Source organism: Hippopotamus amphibius, chromosome 11 (genome assembly GCF_030028045.1).
Source record: "Hippopotamus amphibius kiboko isolate mHipAmp2 chromosome 11, mHipAmp2.hap2, whole genome shotgun sequence".
In the NCBI taxonomy this organism is placed as follows: Eukaryota; Metazoa; Chordata; class Mammalia; order Artiodactyla; family Hippopotamidae; genus Hippopotamus; species Hippopotamus amphibius.
The window spans coordinates 33,012,259-33,040,238 of NC_080196.1; the positions used below are offsets into that span (position 1 = coordinate 33,012,259).

Below are 27,980 nucleotides of genomic sequence, written 5' to 3' on the forward strand. Positions count from 1 at the left end.
CATTTTAATAAGATTGAACCTCATCTCTCAATCTACCCCCTTCCTTCCCAGAAACCAAACCAAAGCTAGGGGGCAAAAATCATATTTTATTTAGGTTAGAAAATGTATTTTGTTTAAATTGTACCAAAGTTTATTCAGTGTTTATTTGGGTGTGGAGAAATAGACTATGTTAGTGGGAACATAAATTGATACAGCTTTCTGGAGAGAAGTGTGGCAATATCTATCAAATACATTTAAAAAAACAAACAAAAAAAACCTTATATGACTTTGATCCAGAAATGGCCTTTCTAGGTACTATCCTAAGGATATAATTGAACAAAGACTTTTTTGAAAAAGTCAAAAATGTTCATTGTTTTTTTATAGCAAAATTTTTGTTTAACAATGGAAATATTAAAGTAATAAAGTTTCTTCTTAGCATAGCTTTTGCTATTGCCCATAGGTTTTAAAAATTTGTAATACTTCTGTAATTTAAATACTATTTTGTAAACATTCTGTAGTTGCACTTTTGAATTGCCCTTTGGCCTAATTTATGTAGGAGAATATTTGAAATATATGGGTACATATTTTCCAGACTGGCTATTTTGTCTCTTTCAGCCTGTGATAGGTATTTTAGTTGCTTTATTGCATAGTAGTCAGATTCTTAGCTATATTATTTTTAGTGTTAGGGATTCATTAGAATTTACTTGGTATCCTAATATGTGGTGGCTTTTTGTAAATGACTCATGGACAGGGTAGGGAGATTTTTATGTAGCTGTTAGATCATTATTATTAATAGTATTTGCTTCCTTTTCACCTCCTTTCTTAAATGTAAGCCTTTTATTGTTGTGATGTATCTTAAAATCTGTAAATATCTCCTTTAATGTCCAACCATTTTTCCTGTTTATAGTCCAGTTCTTCATTAAGTGGGAGAAGTTCAAGACTTTTTCTTCATTGTGGATAGGCTCTTCATCAGTAGAAACTGGCTGTCTTGTGCCAGTGAATACCAGGCTTATAACTTTGCCTGTCTTTACTGTTAATCTTTCTGAACCAATTGGTTTGGGTGTAATTGTCATTAATAGGATATTAAGGTTATTTCCTTTAATTTCTTTCAATTGATGACATTACCATATTCACCTTTATTTACATAGCACATATTTTTGTTTGTTCATTTGCTGCATTGGGTCTTCGTTGCTGTGCGCGAGCTTTCTCTAGTTGCAGCAAGCGGTGTCTGTCTTCATTGCGTTGTGCGGGCTTATTGCAGTGGCTTCTCTTATTGCAGAACACCCTCTCTAAGCCCGCAGGCTTCAGTAGTTGTGGCACATGGGCTTAGTTGCTCCGCTGCATGTGGGAATCTTCCTGGACCAGGTATTGAACCTGTGTCCCCTGCATTGGCAGGCAGATTCTTAACCATTGTGCCACCAGGGAAGTCCCAGAACATATGTTTTTTTATTACTTCATTCCTCTGCTTTTTTTGCTTCCTTGCCCATTTCCTTTAATTATTTTTTACTTGTAACTTTGGAGTTAACTTGTAGTTAAATCTTGCAATGATTATTTTTAAATTCTGAGGAATCATAAATCTATATGTCTCAGTTTATGAACCTTAAAAATGAATTCGTTTTTTTGTTCGTTTGTTTGCCTCACTGCACAGCATGTGGGATCTTAGTTCCCTGACCAGGGATCAAACCCATGCCCCCTGTAGTGGGAGTGAGGAGTCTTAGCCATTGGACTGCCAGGGAAGTCCCTTTTTATTTTTTTATGTCAGCTACCGTACTAGACCGTGGGGACATAAAGCAGTGTTCACAGTACAGTTGTTTCCTTGACAGAACTTGTAATATAGTAGTAGACACAGTAGTAATAACAACAGAGTCCTGTGTGGACTTAGTACATACCAGACACTGTTCTAAACCCTAACAGAGACATTAGCTCACGTCAGTCTACCCGTGAGGTTGGTTCTGTTATTATTCCCCCTTTGCAATGAGGACCCTAAAGCACTTGCCAAAGGTCACAGTTACAAAGCAAAAGTGCTAGGAAGGAAAATTCATGGGCACAAACACTATCCGGAAAAGGAAAATAGCAGGAAAGTGTCCTATTTCTTCCAACCTGGAAAATTGTATCTGGAAGACCTTGAGTTGTGTATTGTATATGATTACTAGCCTCCCTAGCTTCAAGGCAAAGAAAGTTATTTTGTTTTACTTTTACTTTTCTTTGGCCATTTCAGGTAATGTCTGAACAGAATCACACATTTTAAAAGATAACTGATTTTTTCACATTTGCTTTACAAATGTGAAACCTTATTATCTTAAACCCACAATTTTCAAAGCCATAGTTGATAAGAGATTACTGTTTCTTTCAAAATTTTTAAAAACACTACAGGGCCAAGGACACTCAGTTATTTACATACTGATGTGAACCACATTGCTTACCTCTTAATCATTAGCTTTCTGTAAATACTTTTGGTCAGCAAGAAGAGGGAAAGTAGTTGTGAACTTTAGGGAGATTTAAAGAGTAGAAAGCATTAAGTAATGTGTTATATTGTATGTTTGCAGGAAAGAGAAAATTCAAGAGAGTTATGCTAGGAAGTGGAGATTTCAGAAATAAAGTGAGAAGACATCGAACATCAACTTTATGTTTTTAAAATTTTGCATAATACTGGACATGGAGAAAATTCTCTTAATTAATTGTGCCTCTTCTGATCCTTACATAAACTGGATATAGTCCAGATGCATGTGGATGTTAAAGAGGTTTTTGTAAGATTACTTGGATACCTACCCACCATTTAAGATAATATTTCTATGAGAAGATACAGTCTGAATTTAAAACAAACTTTTAGGATATAAGTTGGAGGATTTTGTATTTTAGTTTTAAAAGTGAATTTTTACATGTTCCAAATTTTCAATACAGCAGAACTGCTTATAATCTCCAGAAATTGTTTTATCCAGCTTGTTTTCTCTGGAAACAGAAAACTACTGATATTAGAGACCAGTAAAAAAAATTTGGCACCTCACCCTAATTTTTTGTAAGGTTATTTAGGATATTTGTTACTGAGTGAAGGACTTCATGATTGCATTTAGGACTTTATATAATTTACGTCCAAGCTACTGGCAGTGACCTGATGGTAAATTGAAGATGTATATTAGTTGGTTACATACAGGAAAGAGGTCAGTTTTTTTCAGGATGATGATGCAAAGTTGTCATGGGAGTTATACTTCAATAAGAGTTACCACTATTCTTTTTTATGATTGGTGTACAGATTATACAAACATCATGGATTCATTTAGAGGCTAGGGATGACGAGCTAAATTTATTAATTCACTTACAACCCATTTGATATGTCGTTTAGGAAAGTATTTAGCATTGCATATAGACAGATTCATTGTGTAAGGATCTGTATCTTCCAGCAACCCAAAAATGGAAATACAGCTGGGCCTCAGGAACTACAGCTCAGACACCAATGAAATCAATGTTCTGTTCACTGTTTCTGATCTCTTGCTTCTCTCTCTGCATAGGCTTAATTTTTCTGCATAGGCTTAATTTTTTCTTCCTGTTGACTGACTGGTTTTACTGTGTGGATAATAATCTGTCAGCAGGTGCTCCCAAGTTAGCTTCCTCACCTTGAAAGAGGCAGACCCAGTTCTCTGGGATAACAATCTCATATCTCAGCAAATGGCCTCTGATTGACCAAGTTTGTGTTGGGTGTCCAGGCTGGGGCCTGGCAGCGTGGCTGGAGGCAGGGCCATGCTGTAAACACTCTGCTGTGAAGGCTTGTAGGGCAACTTTGTCGGAATGGAGGCGGCAAGACCCCGTCAGCCAGTGCCTTTGGTGCATACTGCACCCAGCCCTCCCTCCATTCATCAGCTCATCATTTACAGCATGTCCACACGTATGCTAGAGTTGACCTTGAGACTATCGGTGTTTTACTTCAAAAATGATTATCTTAATCTAAATCTAATTTCCTTTTAAAAGCTACAGGGGATACTATCCAGTTATCTTAGACTTAAAAGAAAATGGCTAATGAAAGAGTAAGTGTAAAAATCCCACCAAAGTTCACAGAACGACAAAGAAAGTCAAATATTCTTCAGTCAAGCCTTTTCTCTTAAAAAATATCCTCACTTAAAACTGTAAAACATTTCAACAAAAACATTTCTTCAAATGTTATTTTAAATACTATATTACTTAAGCAAATATTTAAATACTATATTAGTTTCTCTGCATACTTGACTTGAATTTAATTCTACCTGTCTGCCAAATGTGTTGAAACTCCAAATCCATTTTCATTTGCCAGGTTAAATGTTTATTTTGTTTTCCCACATAATATGCTCTTTAAAGTGTCACAGGCATACCAAATCTGATTTCTTTTTAATAGGGACTTGGTAGGTATTTTTTTCTTTCTTCAGTTAATGGTAAAAGATGTGCTTCTTTTAAGGAATATGCAAAGGTATATTCACATTTCCTACCTGCAGAAGGTATCCACTACCTTTGTTAGCTGTTGGAAAATAGACATTAACTTTCTTAAAGGAAGTTTAAAATGTGTCCATTGCATTTGCCTGCCTTTTTGAAGCGTCACTGTTATTTCCTTACAATCAAAATACCAGACTTTTCTCGTATTATATAGAGTGTCTAGTTTTATCCAACAAGTGACTCTGTATAGACTAGTACAATGAAAAAGTATTAGGCTACAGTAATTTATTTGATTACAAGGTTTCCCCTCTCCTTCTGCTCATCTATATTTATGTGACCAAACATCCACTTGAAAATTTTGTTATTTTAAAAGAACATTTGTATGTCTTTGAATATTATAGTCTTTTAGATATACTTCTCTTAAAAGAACTAATAGCTTTCAACATATATCGTATTTATTTTAAAAAGACATTTACTATTTAGCCTCCATATGAATTGCACAGTGGCTTGTCCTTTTCACAGAGCTCATTAGGACATCTTAGGTTTCTTACATTGGACCTAACTCACTACGGTAAGGAGCATCTTTGGGGGAGGCATTTGAAGCCATAGTGGTAGTGATCTTCCTAACCTTTAACTTTCCTGAAAGTGTGTACCTTGAATTCTTTTTCCTTTCTCCATCTATAATGAAAGTACAGATTCTTATGACTGCCACAGTCTCTCTTCAGTTATCAGTATCACAAGGCCTCCTGATTCCCAAGTCCAGTGCCCTTCTGTGTGAGAGAAGGGAGGCATAACAAAAGTTGATGCAGTAGTTCAATAGCTGTATTATTGGTACAGGTGAAGTGGTTCACATACATGTTTTCAGCTTTGAAATATCTGGCTATTTCCCAGAAGTTAAGAGCCCGATGGCTTCTCCCAGTGATATTTCTTCTATATAAGAATCACTACAAACAGACTGAGGCCGTTTTCCAGTGTGGACTTGAACAGGTTGTCTGATCTCTTAAATCTTAGGCTCTATGGCTCTGAAGTATTTCTAAAGATTTCAGCACTTCCCTAAGGTACAGGATACACACAGAACCACAGAACATAAGCACTACACAAAGAAGAGAGAACGCAGTCACACAGTGAGTTGAAGCAACTTAACCTAGAGATTCCCATCTTGTGTTAGAGGCAAAACAAGACCTAAAGTACAGGTCTTCTGATTCCCAGCTTAGCATTCTCTTCACTGGTCACTGCAGTATTTTTCTGATGGAATGGAATGAATCTATAAGAATATATATCAGAGCTTTAGATTATAATTAAAACTCAGGTATTACTATTCAGAACTGTTGATTTAGAGTATATCGAGATTGGGAGTGGATAGGGTACCCTATAATGTACCCTATACATTCCTTTTCAAATATATCTTGAATGCCATGTTATTTGCTTTCTGCTTGTATCTTTTGTCATTAAAGTGAAACTGCATAAATGGAGAACTTCTTGAGAAGCAATTTTCACCTTTTTTTTTTTTTTGCAATTTTAAGTTTTTCATTAATAAGCAAAGCAGCATTTTTCAGTTATTGTGGCCCACATCCTCGTTAAAATCCACCCTGCATTTATTTATATCCATCTCTCAGGATGTTCTTTTTGACTTTCAAGTTCGATTGTTCTCAAGATCACTTCAGCCCTCCCCACCCCCAGTCTGCTGCAGTCATCTTTTCTCTCATTGATGAAGTTTGAGATGGATGGCTTTTCATTGGCTATATCTAGGATCTCAGTAAAACATTAGAAGAGGACAAGTCAAAAGCAATGTCCCCATCCTGCCAGCCAACATTTATGTAAAATGCGTAGATTAAAAATGGTAAGCATTTAAGCACCCGTTGGAGTGAATCGTTTGTCAAGCCCCTTGTCAAGTCACTCACCTTCGTTGAATTGTTTTATGCTATCCCTAATTGTGAATACGTAAATGCAAGTAAATCTATTTCTTTTTAGACTAGAGCATCTCAGTTTTTTGGAGTTAGGATAATATCATTGGTTATTTGTCCCCTCCTTATCCCCTGAACGCACTCTCTGAAGTTAAAAAATATATAAAATAAATTGCATTAAAAAAAAATGTTGGTGTGTTGTGAGGAGAGAGCATCCTCACTCTTAAGCTCATTTATGACCCCTATGACTACTAAAAATGAGTTCTAGAAATCAATATAATAGATTACGTAAATGTGTGATGACTTTTATACTTCAGTCTTACACCAACATGATGGAGACAGCTGCATGCCACCCAGTATCCATTCTCTCCATCTTTCTTAGTGACGAAACTCTGATTTGTAGCTGGATGTATTGCCATCCAAAGTATCACATCCTGCCTCTTACCTTACAGCTAGGTTTGATCATACCACTGAGTTGTGGCCAATGAAATGTAAGCATAAATATTGTATTGGACTTCCATTAGTTTTCTTAAAAGAGAAGGGGTACACCTTTTTTCTTATTTTTCTACATTCAATTACTTTACCCAGATGTGATATCTGGAGCTTCAGAAGCCATTCTCCATCACGAAAGCAAAGCTACAGCCCACACAATTTTATACATCAAATGTATCTCAATAAAGCAAGGGGTGGGGTGATGGGGAATGGATGAATGAAGGAATGAATGAATGCATAAATACATAAATAAATAACTTAAAAGGTGAAAAAAAAAAGCCACAGCTTAGAAATATCAGAGCAGATGCTGGAAGTGACTGAGGTTCTTGCGACATCAGCCAACAGCTGTGTTAAGCCTGAACTACTTGTCTCCAGAATTCATATATATTAGGAAAAATAACATTCCATCTTGCTTCAGCAGTTAGAATTGGTAATCATATTGTATTCAGCCAAAAACATTTAACTAGTAAAATCTATGCATGAGACCCCTAGGTTGATAAAATTTAGAATATACTTCTAGAAAGTAATTAGTTTCTTAGAGTAGACCTCATCTGGGTATTTTACTTAGGGCATTGATTTTTTTCCGCTTTGTTAATGCCAAGATTATTGACAAATTAAGGCTGTTTTTCATATTGAAGGAATATTCTGTCATGTGGTCTGTGATTTTCAAAGAATTGTCATATCCAAAGGACAGGCATTAATATCTTAATGTGTTTTTGCCTAAATCTCATATTAATTAAGAGTTTTGTTTATCAAAAATTATCAACATCAAAAGGTTGAAGAAATCACTCACCATTTATTAGTATGTTTCCTGCTTCTTAAATTCCAGAGGAAAAATACGGGAAAGGATTTGATTTTAGATTTTTCGTTTGTTTAAGACATTAAAATACTGTGCTATAGAAAATAAGTACCATCTGGGCTGTGTGTTTTTCTACCTCCTCTAAAGAACACTGTGCAAAGGCAGGTATGCAGAGTAACAAGGCATGCTTCATTTAACTATAATTACGGGATATCTAGTGTGGTAAATAGGAGTATTACTTAAAAATTGTATATAAATTTATAAATAACAAGGTCCTGCTGTATAGCAGTGGGAACTATGTTCAATATCCTGTGACAAACCATAATAGAAAAGAGTATATAAAAGACTATGCATATGTATATATTTATTTGTCATTTTGCTGTTCAGAAGAAATTAACACAACATTGTAAATCAACTATATTTCAATAAAATTAAAAAAGAAAAAAGTTGAATATAAATCAAATTGTAGTTATTTCATCATATTGTAAATGTACCAAGAAAGCTCCAATATAAAAAAACTCTAGAGGATTGCTTTTGTGTTATGAAGTATCTTAATGTGTTATTTTGTTAAGGTCATATTTTCATTGTGTAGATTGTCATCATTCATTTCAATGTTATCTATGTGTTGATGTTTTTTAATTTACCTCTAACATTTGGGCAATCTGGTTATGAAACCAGTTGCCTCAGTAATCATCAGGGTTATTGGACTTCTCTGACTGGCTTACTAAATTCTGCTCTCCCCACCTCACCTTCACCCTGATCCTCCCACGTGGAGCCTTCTTGTTGCTTCTTATTCTTTGGAAGAGGATGACCTTCTAAGACAGATGAGAAAATGCTTTTGTCACTACAGTGTGTTCCCTATGTAAAACCTACAAACTAACAACACACACACACAATCTCTCTCTCTCTCTCTCTCTCTCTCTCTCTCTCTCTCTCTCTCCCTCTCCCTCTCCCTCTCCATCTACATGTTCTCAAAGTATTTAGCCAGTGTATTTGTTTTCTTGGCATAATTTTCCTAATCAAGGATGTCAGTCATCACAAAAGAATATAAAGTCTTTATTGTAGAATGACAATTTTTAAAAAATCTTTCACCAAGCTGTTTACAGTACACCTGTCTTCCTTCTGATGTTCTCTTTATACTGTATGGTATTATGATCAGAGCATCAGCATTGGGGTCAGACAAACCTAGGTACTCAAATCATGGTTCCATCCCTTATCTTGTCCACTTTATCCTTATTAGTACCCTAGACAAATTACTTAATGTTTCTGACTCCCAGATTCTTTCATTGGAGCCACATCTTAGAACTGTTGAGGAGGATTTGTAAAAATGTGTATAATGTACCTAGTTCAGTGCCCGGCACATGTGTGTTTAAGAAATAGTATCTGTCTTCGACAAAATCTTCTTTATAAAAATGTACAATAAGGCTATGTTCCTATGGATATATATATGAATGGAATACCATTTAGGTACAGTCTTCCTTTCATAGTGACTACAGTCAGAACCAGTCAAAGAATTTATGACATATATGAAAGATCAAGTTATTGGGATATCTTTCTAACTTTGACTGCTATCTCCCAGTAAAATGACTCAGAAAATGTAGTGTGTGTCTTCAGAAGGCACTGTGTAAGATAATTCTGATATTTTGTTAAATATCTTATTCATGTTAGAATGCATTTCTAAATCTTATCAAAACCACACATATTGGGCCTTCCTAGGTGGTGCAGTGGTTAAGAATCTGCATGCCAATGCAGAGGACACAGATTTGATCCATGTCCCAGAAAAGTACCACATGCCGCAGAGCAACTAAGCCTGTGCACCACAACTACTGAGCCTGCGGTCTAGAGCCTGTGAGCCACAACTGTTGGGCCCATGTGCCACAACTACTGAAGCCCATGTGCCTAGAGCCTGTGCTCCGCAACAAGAGAAGCCACCACAATGAGGAGCCTGTGCACCACAGTGAAGAGTAGCCTGTGCACCACAGTGAAGAGTAGCCCCCACTCGCCACAACTAGAGAAAGTCTATGGAAGCAACGAAGACCCAACACAGCCAATAAAAAAACAAACAAGTAAATAAAAAAAAAGTAAATAAATAATTTTTTAAAAAATAAGGTCCACATCAGAAAAAAACAACTATATAATGACCTTTTAAAAAAAAAAACATATAGCTCAAGTTTTAGGGTTTTCAGAGGCACTGAAGATCATTTCAGGTAGAATTTTTTAGATTATTGCACATCTTATAGATGTCTAGCGTTATAATATGTAGTAGCAATGTCCAATTGAATTCTTTCGGTAATTTTGCTTGCGTAAAATTTACCTGGATAATTCTATCTATATTCGGACCAAAAACTTCATATTTGAGGAAGGAATTTTGCTCTAGAAGTCAGTGATATAGTGGAAGGAGCACTGCTTCTTTCTAGCAATATGCCTTACCTTAAGGAAAAGCCGCAGAAACTCTTATCGAAGTACTGAACATACTTGACCCTGCTTGGCTTCTGAGATCAGAAGGGACAAGGAGACTTTGGGCTGGTGAGGCTGGATGAAGAGTACACAGGAACTCTCTGTACTGTTTTTGTAAATTTTCTGTAAATTAAAATTATTTCAAAATTAGAAGTTGTTTTTTAAAAGCCACAGAGGGTCAGTGACATCAGCGTCCTCATCTGTAAAACGGAGATGATAATAATAGCTGACCTTTCCACCTCACACAGTTGAGAGAATCAACAAGTAAAGCAATACACATAAAACTCAAAAATGCTGCTCTTCTGTACTGCATCTTTACCACCTCTGATCTTCCATTTGTCTTTCTGTCAAAGTTGCCTTTGTTTCTTTAAAGTTTTTGTGGTTACTTCATGGAAGGTAAAGCACTGCCTAACATCACCAGGTTGCTAAAACAATTCTTCTTTCTTCTTCTCTCTGTAATCCTTCCCACACCCTCTGTGGCATGCCTTCTTTAAGCCTTCTTACTAAAAAACCCGGCCTAATGGCCACTGACACTTAATCAAATAACAGTTACGATACATTTACTCATGAGTAAAGGCTGATTAAAATTTGGGCACCGACATCTGAGGATGGGAATTTCATCATCAAATATCTTAATGGAAACCATTTTGTTAAATAACCATAATTATAGGTTTTACATTTATGATTCTAGGGGATTTTGCTGTTCTGCATTCTTTGAAGCCCAAGAGGCTGTCATAGTATGCAGGCTGCTTGAAATACTGAATCCAAGTACATCCAGGGCTTCTTCAGGAGATAAGGCCCTACAGGATTTCATCTTTTCAAGATTTTGAAGCCACAGTCATTTTAAAGATGATTTCTGTCATTGTTTTTGTTTTTTTAATTAGTGTTTTTTAGGGCAAGAAGTGAAAATAGACATAATTTTTTAATGTGTAGACATTTCTGCCTTTTCCTGTTAATAATTTAGGAATTTTCATTTATTACATTTGAAACAAAAGCAATTTGGATGGCTATGATTTCTCTTGTATTCTCATTATAGTCATATTTGGTCAAGTCTGTTTCTGGGTTTGTTCAGTGATTAAATCTTGGCATAGTCAGGAAATCCTTTTCTTCTTGTTTGGGGTTAACTCATGCTTGCAGCTACATCAGTCTCTGTGGCAGATTTCTGTTGATGAACTTGCTCATTTCTGACTCATGAAAACAGCTCAGCCAATTATGAGAAAAGAAACGTCAGCTTTAAAATGATTAAGAACATTCTCTTTAGGGGAATAAACAATGTAATTCGGTTTTGTTCTAATCTTAACTCAGATGGTGTCCAGTTGTGAAAGCCTGTTTTTCCTCTTTAACATATTCCCTTGAGAATTTTTCCTAGTTTGGTGACTTTGTTTCTTCACTGGTGCATAATGTAATAAACTTCATTATTCATCTTTTTATAATTGCTTCTTTCTTCTTTTATAATTTTTAAAGCATGCATGATTCAAATTTATTGTTAAACATGGTTTTTTATATCCGTATTTATCTCACAGTTTGTTCACAGCAGTATTTCCCTTCAGTTGAAGATTCCTAAATGAAAAATTTAACCATCTTACTGGAACACCTTCTTAGCTGGAGTACTTACTTAAGGTTTAGTATATGAAGTGCCAATTTTTAAATTATTTTATAAACTAGGAGATTGAAGCTATCAACATAAATTATAGGAAGCGGACACTGTGAACTGGTTATTCTCATCCATCATTTAGACAGTTATCTCTGCTACTTCTCAACATTTCTGGCAGCAATCGTGTAACTTTGAGTTAGGGAGTGGGATTCTGATGAGGGTCAAGGGCAGGTCCTGGTGTATTGGTTCAGGAGGGTTGAAAGGAGCAGTGTTTGTTCTGGTCCCTGTTTTAGAAGCTCTCTTTTGTCCGTGCTCCACAGATAAGCTTGTCACTTTTGCAATAGACCATGATGTCAGAACCAAGGAGGGATTTGTTAGAAATGACACATGATTCCATTTTTAAAAGGTCACTCTGACTGATGTGTGGGGGTGAGTTGTTCCTTCAGTATCATGGTCATCCTGTGAGTCTCACAGGTTGAAGTGGCCTCTGTTTTGAAGCCAGATGTAGAGGCACAGTGCTTTTTCCTTGAAGGGCAGGTAGCATACGATAGCACAGTGCTTTTCAAGTTCTGCCCTGCAATTTTTGGTGTTTCATTGAAAAATATCTTGCAGAGAAGGACAATTGGAGGAGGGCTCTAAGGCTCCTTCCCTCCCTTCTATCACCTCTGCTTTAGCAGTTTCATTAATGAGGATTCATAGTAAGAAGAGCATAGACTTTGGAATAAGACAGACCTGGTTTCAGAATGCACCTGCCTTACCTGCTTAGCAAACTTAGATAAGTTACCTAACGTATCTGAGCCATAGATGCTTCATTTTTAAAACGGGAATTATATCTGCCCATTGAGATTATTGGAAGAATTAAAAGAGATAATGAAAGGACAAAGTGTGGCTCCCACACATAGCAGTGAGTCAACCAGTGTTACTCCCCTTCCCCTTAGACTAGTGGTTCTCAACTGGGTGTGGTTTTGCCCCTAGGGGGACACTTGGCGATGTTTAGATACATTTTTGGTTTTTACAGCCCACGAAGTGGTGGGCAGATACTATTGGCATCTAGTGGGTTGAGGTCAAGGATGCTGCTAAACATCCTACAGGGCACAGGACAGACCCACAACAAAGAATTACTCAGCCCAAAATGTTAGTAGTGCCAAGACTGAGAAAATACTTTTATATAGAAAAAAGTATATACGTGTTTGTCCCACCAGTATTTATGAAACACTACTATGTGTCAAGCTCTGAAGAGGCTGTGGGGATTTAGCACTGAATAAAATAGACATAGTCTCTGCCATCAGGGAACTTACATTCTAGTTGGGGAGAAAGAGACAATAAACAAATAAGTATATAATATTATTGTAGCAAATGGTAGTTAGAGCTATAAAGAAAAATGAAACAAGGTAATGGATAGAGAGTGACCTGGGGGAGCTGCTATTTTATATTAAGTAGCCATAAATAGCTTCTCTGATAAGGTGACTATTGAACAGAAACCTGAAGGAAGTAAGGGAGCAAGCCAGACAGTGATGTGGGGTTAAGATATTCTGGACAGAGTATAGTAAATGCAAAGGGCCCTGGTGTGGAAATGTATTTGGCATTTTCAAGAAAGCAGGATAGGCTGGTGCGGCTAGAGTGGAGTGAGAAGGAGAGTGGTAGGAGGTGAGATCAAAGAGTAATAGGGAACTAGATTATATAGGGATTTATAGATCATTCTGAGGATTTTGGCTTTTTTTTCTATGTGTGAAGAGAAGCTATTGGAAGTTTTTGTTTGAATTTTTATTTTATATTGGAAAGAATAGATATATGGAAGTTTTGATCATAAATAGCATGATCTGATTTTCATCTTTTAAAAGATCACTCTGGCCATTGTTCAGTGAATAGACTGTCAGGGGTGGGGATAGGAGAGGAGGAAGAGTGAAAGCAGGAAGAGCCATTAGGAGATTATTGCAGTAATCCAAAGGAGAGATGATGATGATGGCTTGGACCAGAGAAGTAGTAGTAAAAGTGGAAGGTGATGAAAAGTAGTTTATTCCAGTAGTTTATATTTTTAAAGGTAGAGCTCATGGAACGTGCTTAGAAGGAATTAATCGATGAAGTAAGCTAAGGTAAAGAATTTTATTTTCACATATTGAAAATAAAAATCCTTGGTGAAAACACCCAGATGTATCACGTAGTAGCAACAAAGGTAAATTCCAAGGAGGGCTCTTTCTTCCTGGTTCTATGCAGAGTTTCATATATCCTCAAAGAGGATGGTGAGAGCCAGGCTGCACTGACAGGCTCCCCGCTTCACAGAATTTTATTTTAAAGATGCCAGGCTTTCCTACTATATAAGTGAAGCCAGCCAGCGTTCAGTGTGCATGTCGAACTGCTTGAGAATTTGATCTTGACTAAATCAAAGTGGAAAGGTCTGCAGCTCTCATTCAAGGTTAAAGAGAAAGTATGAATTAAATTTTGTGCAATAGTTGCTTTATTATACATATTTTCCAGTTGTAAAGTTTTACCCTGAATGACCAAAATATTTAACTGTATCCTTGTGTATTTGCTAGACTATAAAGTTATGTCGACGTATCTGGATATTACGTAAACCTATGAGAATTTTTAGGAACATTATTTAGAATACTTAAAGAGCTTACATATATCAACCTAATATGTTCACTTTTGGATATGCAGCCAAATAGAAACCACAAAAAAAGGGTTATAACACCCTCAATCAGGAAAATAAAAAAGCGGTCAGTCTTCTATCACTTTAAAGAACTAGTTTGGGCAGAAACTCACATAGCTTTTTATATTATTTGCCAACTTAGTTATTACAGAGCATGTTTACAATTTCAGGAAAACATCAGTAAAAATTAATACTAATACTACATGAGGGTTTACAACTAAATACGGGATTAGGTTGTTTGGTACTAAGTTATTGGAAAAAAGTGATACTTTTCTTAGCACACATTGTATCCCAAGACAGGAAATATTTTATTGGGAATAATTTTCCCCACTACTAGCTTAGTAAATTCAGATTAAAAAATTTGAAGCAGACATTACCCCAATTTAAAATGTATTTTGATTTTAATAATAATTATGTTTTCCTTATATAACCAGTCATGTTCATTCTTCATAGTTTAAAATATATAGAAAAGAAAAAAACTCCTGTGTTGACATTAATATATTTAGACCCAAAGAGTATAGACTAAAAAAATCCAATATTTTGAAACAACTCTGTGATGAACTAATATCACAAATATCCTTTTGTGTATTTCTCAATCACTGATGCTTTTGTACTTGCTGAGAATTACTCACTTATTTTTAGCACAAAATTCCTTTTAAATCCCTTGAATGTTCTCCTAGAGTCTACAGCTGTTTCTTTAGGAAACTTCATATAACTATTATAATACATTCCTAATACCTTGGACACATAAAATTGGTGGGTTATAAAAATCACTCTGGGGGAACAAAGCAGTACCAATGGAAACCTTTATTTTTAGGCTAGGAAATATATTGTGTTTTTATTCAGTTGTATAATTCAGAGAAAATTCTGGGTCAAAATTAAATGAACTTTTGATTTCAAGATTACATCAGTCAGAATCCCATCAATCAGAATGTTACCCCCTTAACACTGCGGTAACATTCTCCATTCTCTCCCTCTTTCGCTCTGTCAATGAGAACATACATCCAAGCCCGTGCTGTCTGTCTGTGATTTTTCTGCCTCTTGAGTCACCACTTTGATTATTTTTCTGCATATGGACATTTATTTAATGATCTTCTGTAAGTCAAGCAAGACTACTTTCAAAAAACCTTTTTTTTCCCTAATTGTAGTGCTGTTAAGAAGAAGAATTTTCATTACTGAAATGCATACCTGAAAAAGTAAAAGTTCCCTATAATGTTACCCCCCGAGATTAATACTGTTAAAAGCATAATGTATATACTTCCAGATGTTCACATATGTGTATGTGTGCTGCGTGTGCATGCTTGTGTTTAAACGTAAATGGGATCAAGGTACATACATTCTAATTCTCAGCTTGCTTTTTTTCAGTTAATACTACGTTCTTGCAGCTATAATCTCTGAGGGGAGACAGAAGTAGGACACATAGCAAAGTGCAGGGGTATAATACTGTCTAGGAGAATACATATGATTCAGAAGAGAATCAATGTGACCTGGGATCGTAAGGGAAAACGTGCTAGAGGAGGCGGTACTTACGCTGAAACGGAAGGAGTTACGTTACCATGGGGATGGGAGAGGGGACGTCCAGCACAATCGTGAGGGAGGGGCAGGGGACAACAGAACATGGCAGACGTGACAAAGGCTGACCTTTGTGCCAAGCTCTTTTCTCTTTGTTTTTATTTAAAGTAATTGTACGCAGATGGGTTGGGAGAATTCAAATATTTGGAAGGCACCAGCAGAAACCTGTTGCAGTACTCCAGGCCCAAAGTGATGAGCGTTGGCAGTGGGCGTTAAAAGCAGGGGCATCTACGAGCTGTTTTGAGGAAGACTCACTTAACTCTTGGGTGGGGGAATCTAGTAAATTACAGACTGACCCAGCAAGCAGAGCCAGCGCTCACCTCGGTACCGGCTTGCCTCTGCAGTAATCCAGATCAACCCTGTAACCTTTCTGGACCTCAGCTTCCTTATCTCTACAGTGAGTTGGGGGCGTATGTGGTTTCTAAGGTGCTTCAGCATCCTGTGGTGTTTACTGATCTGCGAGTATCCTTCTGCTGTGGACCCCAGCATACATGAACACGCATAAACATTCCACAGGTCACATGCCATCACATTGCTGGGTGCTGCTGCAGCCACTCTGTATGAAGTTTTCAAGTTCAGCAACCAGTTCCCTTCTAACATAAGGTATTTGGTACATTACCATTGGCATTTAGCCTTTTCCAGGCAGAAAGGACTTTGCATTTCAATTGTAAGACTTCTAAGACTTCAAAATAAGATTTTTCTTAAAGATTCAAGGTAGAGGTGAAAGCAGATAAACTTTCATCTTGGTTTAAAACTTATGTTCTGTGATTCTGTGTTGCTGAAGAAAGTCATGTGTCTTGAGAAGCTGCCAAGAGATATGCCTACACATAGCTTCTATAACCTTTACTTATGCTCCAGGGAAAGCATGCAGAGAATTTAAATGAAACCGCATGCAGCAGAAGTAATCCAGCCTCATACCTCAAACCGGCATAGGCAGAAGCAAATGATGATTGTCTCTGCTGTCATTGAAAGTATTTTTCAATGACACAAGCAATTTCACATCAACTGAAATAAAAGCTTTTTACTAAAAATTTAAATTAGCAAATATATACTGAGACTGTTACTTTGAAGTATTGAACAAACAGTTTATACTAAATACTGCATGTAAAGGGATATTTGCTCCCCTATTTTCATTTAGGTAGGACCCAGAAAGTGAGTTCACCTGACAGGGAATTCTGCCTTCTGTTTTACAATAACCAGAGAGACCTGTAGCCTTGATAATGAGATGAATGACTATTAGCATAACTATTCTCTTTTACCTTTTTTTAATGCTATTTCAGTTAAATTTTAAAATATTATTGGGTATTTGGAAAATTTTAGGAATAATTCTTTCAAAGGTAATGCATCTATGTGTGCCCCCACATGCTAAACTTTGCTATGTTGTAGTACCAGTAAGGTTCAATTTCCGAAAAGCCTCTGAGTATGCAGCATATTTTTATGAGTGTTCAAGGGCATTGCTGATACCTAAAGAAAGTGAGGAGTGGGTAGAAGTGCCAGCTGAAGCAGAAGACGAACTGGACTTGTAGATACAAAAGCATGAGTAATCCAGAGACAACCTGACATTTGTGTGGCAGTCTGAGATCAGGAGAGCGTGTGTCATTTGAGGATGTTCAGGATGAATAGAAGCTGAGATTAATCTGATATGACGACTTAGTGATATACCTCAGAGTACGTCATTTGGGAGCAACCCAAGTTTTACTTATCGCTTTGCCTCTTTGTTAACTATGTACTTTAAATTTTTTTTCTTTTTTTCGTTAGCTTCCCTACACCTCAGTGTGCTCAGCTTGTAAAATGGAGCTATGAAAACTGTTCATCTTAAAGGTTATAACGCTGCTCTGTATAAAGAGTAGGCATTGTTATTCTGTTAATGCTATTTTATTAGGCTTATGATTTTCTTCCCCCTTGACTCTTTTTCCAGAGATTTCGCAAAGTTCCAGGAGTAGAAAAGGACAGCCAGTGTGTACTTTACTGTGGATTACAGAGGGTGATCTGAAGAGAGGCAGAAGGGAGGTGGATTTAGGATAACACAGAAAATAAGAGCCAGCCTTAGGTTAATTGTTGGCCAATGTCTTGCTTTTTATGGGTCTTTGGCTTAAAAAACTGCCTGTCCTCCCTGGAATTTGTACAATTTGATTACAAATATTACAGTTCCTGATTTTAGATCAGCCATCAAGGATTTATGTGCATTTCTTTTGCCTCAATCTACCCATCCACCTGCCCAGTCATTCAGCCAGCCAGCAGATGTTTACTGAGGCCCAGGTAAGTCCAAGCTAAGCAGTGGCCAACACTGAGATTATAGAAGCAAAATATAGTTACTATCTTTGAGGAGTACATAGTCCATGAAGATTAGATATTTTCTGACTTTCCCAGTTTTTGAGGTGATAGTGCAAGATCAGGGGATAATGTAATCAGGTGCCGGATGGTTTGGATGCTTTTATGAGGCCAAATTTGTCCCCTTTTTTTGGTTATTTGAAACAATTCCTGGGGAGGAGAGAGGAGTAAACAGAAATTAGCATGAGGAGCAGATATGAACCATCCTCATCACCTTCAAGTCCCAGTTAGCGTCTCTGATTTCCTATTGAGCACACTTGACCATGCTGTAAATAGTATGCATGCCCGGTGACATGTAGTGTATGTTCTGAGGACATTGGTAGCAGTGCTTCCCAACCTCTTTCATGTCATGGGACACACAGAAAATGATAACATTTTTATGCCACACCAAGGTAAATGTACAAGGCTGCTAGTAGCCAGATGCAAGCCTGGAGTTTCTGTTGCCTCAGCCTTGTGTGGCATCCGGAAGGTTGAGGGGCGTCAGTATCCCTCCACGCTTGTGACGTGTTTGCAGCACCACCATGCACTGTCAGGTACAGTACAGTTTGTACCCTGTGCACTAGGTTATCCCCAGATCTGCCTTCTTTGCTGATTCAGGGCCTCACTAATTTCATTTTCTCATGAACAGTTTGGGCATGTTAATTACCATGGTTCCATAATACATTTCAATAAGATATAGTTTAGTAAGATATAGAGTTTAGAGTTTAGATATAGAGTATATATAGAGACAGTATATATAGAGAGAGAGCATAGAGTTTAGTAAGATAGAGTTTAGTAAGATACAGAGTTTATTAAGATTTAGAGTTTAGATATAGAGTATATGTGAGTAGAGTTTAGTAAGATATAGAGTTTAGTAAGATATAGAGTTTCGAGGATCCCAAATAAAATATTGGAGTCAAAAATTACTCTAGGTTGGAGACAGCTCTTTGTAATGAAAGTAGGCTTCCTCAAGGAATTGAGAGGCCTAGTCTTCAGTTCTAAGTTGGTCACCTTTGGCAAATCATTTCTGAACCTCAACTTCCTTATCTCTGAAATGAGAGAGATTGAACAAGATGAACTTTAAGCCACTCTCCAGCTTTAACATGCTGTGATTTTGTACTCCCTGTGAATCTTTGCTGTGGAGTCAGCGGCTTCACGTCGACTGTATGCTGGAACTCTTGGTGAATGATTTCTCTGCATGCCCTCATAGCTTCATGAGGCTCCCGAGGTTGAAGGTGACTGCGCAGATGCTGGAGGAATTAAAATACCTCAGCGATCTAAGCTATCTAAGCATGTATACAGAAACCAAACCTTGAATGTCCAGGTTTTGGAAGAAAAGTTAGTATTAAGACTCTCCTTGGGAACTTTCTTTTTCCATAGTCATCTGATTCCTTTCTGTCTAGCATGTGTTTGGTGGATGAGGCTGCCTAGCTGGAGAGTAGCAGAGGAGACCTGGAGGAGCACATGGATAGTGAAGGATTGGTTGCAGTACAGTCATTTGCCCGCATCATAGACCAAGATGGTAGCATTTGTTTATCCCACAAATTGTTTTTGCTCGTTTACCATGTGTCAGATATTTTTTAGGAGCTAGACATTCAAACCTGAGAGGTTCCTGCTATAGTCAGACACAGACAGACAATCAGATGTGCATATAGACATGCTTATAGACATACATACGTAATATGTACATTCATTAAAGATGTCAGTCTCAGAGGTTTTTTGTTTTAATAAACACATTAGTAACTAATTTGTTATGTTCAGAACATAAATTATCACTTCCTTGCTTCCTGTTTTCCATTAGCAAACAGTCATGTATCAGATACATTAAAAAGGACAAAACTAAATCATGCGTTCATATATCAAAAAATCCTTCTGAGTACATAAAAATTCATCCAGTAATATACACTTAAGGAAGCATGTTTCAAATACAGGCACAACAGGATACATGTACACATACATGTACATGCACGTGTGTGTGTGTAATGTTTACTTGTACATGGTCGAAAAGGATGCTTGAACCTAGAGGATAAATAAACAAGAGAAGTCTGAGTTTGTGTCAATACATATATGTGTTTGTGAATATGTGTGGAGGAGATGAGGAAGGAAAGAGTGGTGGGGAGAGAAGGGAGAGAAAAAATAATCAGTGGTCTTAGAAGGAACCACAGTAGTTAGTAAATTTTGCCTCAGTCCCTCCACCCCGTCTACCTTTTCTGTGTGGAGCTGCAGCTTGTGTGCCATTATTCATTCCATGAACTGATAGATCATTGGAATTAAGTTGTCCACTCGCCCAAATCAAACAAAATGAAAAAGAATAATTTCAGTTTTAAAACAATATAAAAATATCCACAGATGTTAGAGGTGGTACTTATGTATTCCACCAACTGTGATAAAGAAAACTTGCTGAAAATCCTTCCAAAGCAGAAAAAAATTTTAAGTCTCAGGGAATTTTTTTCCTTTCCTGGCCAGAAACTCATTCCAAGGAGTACCAGCCTGTCTCATTTCAAAATGCTTCCCTTGCCAAGGAAGCGGAAGCGGTCGTATTCTTTCCCACCAAACTATGGGTGAATTATAATTATCCTACCTCTTGTGGGACAGTGAAGCAGCAAACATCTGCTGTACTGAATCCAAAAACCCACGAATGAAACTATACCGAACTGTGAATCATACCTGGACTCAGATTAAAGGATTTGTGTTGTGTTTACCTTTTTCTTTGTTTCCTTTGCAATTTAAAATATGGATTTGTTAGCTCTGGCTCTGTGTTCTAACTGAAGGGAAACATATAGATTCCATTTGTTGACTCCTATTTTTTAACATTGGAAAATCCCAGCTTTATGGCAGATGGACAAGAATAGTTAGTAACATTGTCTGTTTGCTTTGCTGTCGCCTCACAGTTTTCTTTTTCTTTAAGAGGGTGGTAGAGTTAAAGAAAATTTGCAAGTGCACAGTCTAAGAAGTGAGGCCCTTTAGTTTTTTCTTCCACTATAATAAAAGTAACAGAGGACTAGAAAATGGTTTTTTAACCTTTATTTCCCAAGGAAACAAGCTTCAAAACTACCGTTACCCATCATAATTTTACAAATCACGGTATTTACGGTGGTACTAAACTACTCACCTAGAATAAGGAAAGGAAATGGAATTTCACTTTTGGGTTTTAGCTGTGCAAACATATGATAGTCCACCTGCTTTAAAATTGTTTGTGTGTCTCTTTATTTTTATCTGTTAGAGAGCAGAAAGACAGACTCGAATTATGGATTCGGCTCAATATGCAGAATTCTGTGAAAGTCGACAATTAAGTTTCTGTAAGTAAGCGTTTGACGTTGCTTCATTATATGCTTAAGAGATTATGTGTTACAGATACACTAAAGTACAGCACGATCTCTGTTCCTTAGAAATTGGTGCGTTGAGTACATATATGCATAGTTATAACTATTATGGAAACAGCCTCTGCGTTGTAGGGGAGCCCATAAAAGGTTTTACCTCCCTCTGCTGTTTTGCACTTAACAGTACTAAGAGGTTTTAAAGGATGCTGGTAATACACAGAGAGCCATGTTAATTATTCACATTACTTTTAGTCAAAAAAAATTCCATTTTTTGTGATATTCCCATTTGATTTCTTTCTCGGTTTCTTGGTCATTTTTACACTAGCATTGCTGATTGTACTTGACCCATAATGGACTGTAGTAGTACAGTCATGACATTTACTAAGCCCCTACTATTAATAAATACCAAACCTTCCCTTCATGTGTGCACACTCATATTGCCATAATAGAACATATCAGCAGTCTGTTCTGTCTTTGTCTCTAAGCTCCTACTGTGGCAGGCGTTCCATGTTAGCCAAATTCATTAGTCCACGCTCTTGTACCTAGGGTAAAATTAGTGCTGTCCCACCCCTGCACACAGCTTACTAAGAGTACATAAAAGCTCTTGATAAATAGTGGGCTAAATGGTGTAGCAAAACATCCTTACAGCGACAGTTCAGGGATGACTAAGACTCTCGGGGTAAAGGTCAAAGACTAAGTGTGATGAAAAGTCCAGTTAAAAATATGACAAAGTAGCACATGACCCTAATCTGAAGGATCATAGACACAATGGTGTCTTTACACGAAAAGCTATTATGTGGTCGCAATAACAACGTATTTGATTTGGAAAAAGAAATAAGAGCTTCATTTATAGATCATAAAGTGCAAATAAATGACACATTTCAAATAGTGCCCCATGTAAATGTCAGTAAAATATAGGAAAACATGTTTGGGAAGATTTTTTTTTCCTAACTAAATATACTTTGCAGCCTGGCTAACAATTTGGCATCATACATCTGTGAAGCATTAAGTAAATGACACTTCAGATCATGGCAATTTCAGCAAATGAGAGGTTTTTGTATTGTAAATTTTAGGTTTAAAAATGGCATTCAAGTCTTTTATAAGTATAAATCTCCATTTTATAAAGTAACATTTAGTGCTATTGAACTATTTTTTAAAATCATATTTTAAATGTAATTTACTTAAAGGAACAGACGTGCCACTTCACACTAAAACATGTAGGCACTGACGTGTCCTAATACATCTTTTGTTTAAAAATCTGATTTTTCATAACTCAATTATTTGGTTTGTAGCTCAGTAATAAACTGTAGTAGGTTAAAAATTAATACTTTCTATTTCTGTGTAAAATAATTATAGTATAAAGAGCATCTTATGCTTAATTTTTTTTCTTTAAAGAGGAAGGATTTGGGCATTTAAAAATATTTCTTTACATGGTGTCCATAAGTGCTCCATCATGGAGAATCTGTCTTAGATGCCACAGTTGGGAATGGTCAGTTCGAGGGGGTCAGCAACTCCAGAACTGGACTCTCTTCATTCCTTTCCTGATGGATTACCAAGATATAGGAATTGTGATCCAGCCATGTGTGTCTTCGTAAATATTTTATCATAGCACTCAGTAGCTGAGATGACTGGTACATTTTAAAGTAACATATCTGTAACTTTACAGGCTGAGGGTAAGTTGTAAAACCAGGACACTGAGCTCGTTCACCAGTGTTTTGTTTTTATATTTGTATAAGCCAGATAGTCATTTCCCTTAAAGTCTTTTAAAATCTGATATTAATTCACAAATCTTTAATTTAGTTAGGATTTGATAAACCTGTTTCCAGTCCTTTCAACCTGTTGTTTTATGTGTGAATTTCGTAAACAAATACCTAAATTTTCTTTTGAGTCAATCCGAGAGTCTCTTTGTATTTTAATTGATGAGTTTAATTTATATGTATTTAATTACTTACACATTTGGGTTTATATGTGATGTCTTATGTTGTGTTTTGAATTGACGGCACTTTTTTATTTGGTTTTCCTCCTTTTCTTTGGATCGATTGGGTTTTCTTCATCCCATTTTTCATCAGCAAGTTTGTATATTATATATCCTATTGATGTTATCTTAGTTGCTATCCTTAATTTTTCTGAAGTACATCCATGACTTAAAATTTTTTAAGTTGGCATTTACAGGCATACCTCGTTTTACTGCTCTTTGTTGTATTGTGCTTCCGAGAGAGTGTGTTTTTTACAAATTGAAGGTTTGTGGCAACCCTGCGTCAAGCTAGTCTATTGGTGCCATTTTTCAAACAGGATTATTTTAAATTAAGCTATGTACATTTTTTTAGACATAATGTTATTTTACATTTAACAGACTACAGTATAGTGTAAACATAGCTTTTATGTGCACTGGAAAACCAAAAAATACGTGTAACTTGCTTTATTGCAATTTTTGATTTATTGTGGTGGTCTGGAACCAAACCCACAATATCTCCAAGGTACGCCTGTATCTAAACTTCCTTTCTCAGCCTAATTTTGTTTTTCCCAAGCCTCTGTAGCACTCATTTTTGTCTTAAAAATGGCTTTATTTTGCCCTCATACTTAAATGATAGTTTAGTTAAGTAGGAAATTGTAGACTAATAGGTATTGGTTAAAACATGATTTCAATGTCTTTTAGCCTCTGTTGTTGATTAGAAATCTCATGACTACTTGTTCTATGTTTTTCCTGTGGGAGAAAGGAAGAGAATGAAGATATTGCTTCCAGGCCCTCGGGTATATGGGGAAATGAACAGGTTGGCAGTCAGTAGCTGATCAATAAATACACATAAAAGGAAAGAAAGAAGGAACCCCTACTATAGAAGTTTCCTTCTATATGCCCTTTCTGAGGAAGGTTATTTTTTATTTACCCAAAGAACAGTGATTTTGAAGAGATGGAAGTTACAGGTTTTCTTCGGAGTGGAATGTCCATTTCAGAGGCCCTGAGGGAAGGGTTCAGGAATGGACAGGCTGGTAAGAAGAGATGTGGTAGAAATAACGACACAGTGTACAGGCTGAGAGGATGGAGTATTGAGAGAAACCTGAATTTTGCCACTGACCCCTGGTGAGAAAGATAACGTGTATGAGAATTAACTAACCTTAAGTTTCCATATGAAATTATTATGTAAAGTTATTTTATTTCCAGCACAGGCTGAAAACCCAGGCAGTGTCAGAAAGAGCATAATCCCAGGAATTTTTTACCTTTGGTCAAAGTTCTATTTAAATTGTTGATCAATTTCTAGGATTACCCTTTCTCCTGATATATTGAGAAGAGAAGTGAACGAGAAGGAACTCATTCAGTTTCATGTCCCCTTACCTCTGGTGAAAACAAGCTATCATGACTAGGGGTATCTGTGCCTCTTTTTTTTTTTTTTTTTGGAATCAGCATTACCATGGAAAGGTCCATCTCTGAAACAGTCCTTCTCCAGGTGACAGGGAGGGGATTAGCTCAGAGAACCTTCACCTGGAAGATTGTTGGAATAGCAGTAACCCAAGTGGTCTTATGCATCTTTTTTGATGTATGGAAAAATTTGAATGCTACTCTTTTGGAGAAGAAATGCCTTTCATTTGTTTGTTCATTCATTCATTCTCTCTTCTATCAGTTTTATGGTGAGTGTGCTAATGGCAGGCACTGTTCTGGGTGCTGGGGTACGGTGGTGGACCCGTGGTCCTCATCTCTGCAATCTCAGCACGGAAGATCTAGTGAGGAAGCTGCCGACTCTGTTGCTTAGGTAGAGACACCTGACAGAATACCAAGAACTCTCCTTTCCCTTACTTTTAAAATAAAGTGTTTAGAGCATAGTCACAAAATACCTGTTTCTGTGTTACTATTTGTCAAAGGGAGACGTGAATAAGGTACATTTTATTGATCTTGCCAAATTGCTGCCTGTTAACTTGAACTTCAGAAGTATTCCACAGATGTTAACCAAGTGTTTGGTGAGCTATTGCAGCTTACTAGTTAGATGGAATGCTGCGTGTCAGAGAGCATTGGAAAGATTGGTTACTTTAGGGAGATAGCTTTAAGCGGGATCATCGTAATTCTGCCACAGTTGACAGCTTTGGATATGTGCTTCAACAGCAGGACTTAATGTCTCCTGTGATTTATTTCACAAAACATTCTTCTGTATGTGGAATCCATGAAGACTGTATCTATAAGGATCAAAACATCATGCTTGGAGTTACTGCTAAGTGTTTTATAGACCTGTGGGGCCAGATGAATCAAAAGAATAATCAGTGGAGTTTTCTAAAAGATGATTGTGTTATAGATATGACAGAATCTTCAGTATCAATCTTCTCCCTCTAGGTTACTAGTTAAATTAGTAATATCTAATGAAGAGCCTACATCAAGTTAGACTCTGCTTAGCACTGTGGTGGTTTAGGGATATTTAGCAGAAGGTTCCATATGTGCTTAGTACTGTTAGGTATGCAGAGAGACGTGACGCATGGTGTTGGCCCACGAGAAGCTTGTAACCTGGCTTGAGAAATTATAGGCAGACACAGAAGGATCTTTGGTGATAAAAGTGTTCAGTAAATGACTAGAGTTGGGAATGGATGCCTTTGGCTTGTATGGGCAGGAATCATATGAGTAAAGCAGAGTGATGGGAGAGTATCCCATGCAGGGGTGAACACAGAGACGATTATATTCAAGGCCAGGTGACATTTAACAGCGAATAATATAAAGGCAGGTTGGAATCAGCCTGAGTGGTTTTGAGAGTCAGGCTTAAGAATTTAGACATCTTTGTAATCAGGAGAATGTAACCACAGACTTAGATCAGACCAGATCTCAGTTTATTCTCCTTAATTCTGAATTCACAACTTGAGCCTATTCAAGTAATAGACACATTTTGAAAAGTATTAAAAATGCAATTTCTATATGTTCATTTTTTATCATAGTTTCTTTCTTGCAGGATTTTCTTTCCACAAGAATAAATTAAAGTTACATCAAGCAAGTAATTCTTCTGACTATTGTTATAACATAGGCTATGGTCAACGATAACTTGTTATGACACATTGTTAGAAGTGCAATTAAGTGGTTTAGTATACAATGTTATGTAACAGAGATACTAAAGATGCAAATATATAAGAGATTTCTTGGGGCTGGAATATCTAGACACTAATAAAACTTCAAAAATGTTGCATTTTATATGCATTGTTTTTCATATGCAGTTTTCAATAGATATATTTTTCATTTTGTGATAGTAAAATGCAGTATTAAAACACTTCAAAAAATAAATTTTCCATACTTTTTTTTAATGGCCAGCCAAAAAAGCCTCCAAATTTCGAGACTGGTTGGACTGCAGCAGTATGGAGATAAAGCCCAATGTTGTCGCTATGGAAATTTTAGCATATTTAGCGTATGAAACTGTGGCACAGGTAAGAATTCTCTTCTGTCGTATCTGCTTTCTCCCTATGCCTGTCCATGATCAATTCTTCCACCTGCTGCTCTACCAGGAATGAGAACAACCATAAGTTCTCTCTTATGACAATCTCATCATTTTCTGAAATTTAGTTCAATTATGTTTCTTTGCATCCTAAGCTCCGGTGGGTGTTAGGCTAAAGGTGACTGTTTCTTGCAACTTTAGCCAAACCAGAAATGGAATCCTTGCATACTTTTCCTCAACATTGAACTCTAAGTACACATCTCTCCTGTTTAGTGATGATTTTGGGGTTTTCTAGAAAGGTACAAACTACTGAGGGCTTACCAAAATCTGAGTCTGGAATCACTGCCCTCTGATAGTTTCTCAGAGCATGGTTCTTAGACTGCAAGCATCAGCATCTCCTTGGTTTTTGTTTAAAATGTAAATTTCTCAGCTGCACCCCACAGCAGATCTACCAAATTAGAATCTTGGAGAAATCTGTATTTTAAAATGTTTCCCTAGTGATTATGAACTTTGAGAACCACTCCATTAGGAGGTCAGAATATATCATTTATGTTCGTGTATAGGTCCACTGATCAGCCAATGAAAGCATATGCTCATGTCCACAGTACAGATTTTCAGGCAGCCAGTATTATCAATAACGCTTGGGGTATATTGCTTTTATTTTTACCATTTCGGTGACATTGATGATGGTTTCCAGCTATGTGACTTTATTTTCATTGCTCTGACCTTCTAGTTAGTGGATCTGGCCCTTCTCGTGAGGCAGGACATGGTAACCAAGGCAGGAGACCCCTTCAGCCATGCCATTTCTGCCACCTTCATTCAGTATCACAACTCTGCTGAGGTGAGTATTAAAAAATCTGTCTTTGACACATCTGTGGATTTTTTTTTTCTCATGTCTGGTATTTACATTAGTAGTTCTAAGAAAAATATTATGTAGGAATATATAGCCTTCGGCCAAGGAATCTTAATACATTCAACATTCAAACAAATACCTACTGTGTACCAGGCCCTAACAATCCACTTAATACAATGATTTTTTCACCTTCTCCTGGCCTTATTTAGCTTTCCCGGCCCTTCAGTGAGAGCGCATCTCTCATTTCCATGGGAGA

General features: G+C 36.8%; 1 protein-coding gene across 5 annotated transcripts in view; it reads left to right on the plus strand.

Annotated features, from left to right (window-relative positions):
• The window catches only part of SUPT3H (SPT3 homolog, SAGA and STAGA complex component), a 451,548-nt gene that overhangs the window by 303,153 nt on the left and 120,415 nt on the right, over window positions 1-27,980 (plus strand). For all 5 annotated transcript variants that reach the window (XM_057699373.1, XM_057699374.1, XM_057699371.1 and 2 more), the window contains 3 exons: window positions 21,379-21,454; window positions 26,751-26,863; window positions 27,605-27,712. In XM_057699373.1, the coding sequence (XP_057555356.1) occupies window positions 21,379-21,454; window positions 26,751-26,863; window positions 27,605-27,712 (297 nt within the window). The remainder of the gene's footprint in view (window positions 1-21,378; window positions 21,455-26,750; window positions 26,864-27,604; window positions 27,713-27,980) is intronic.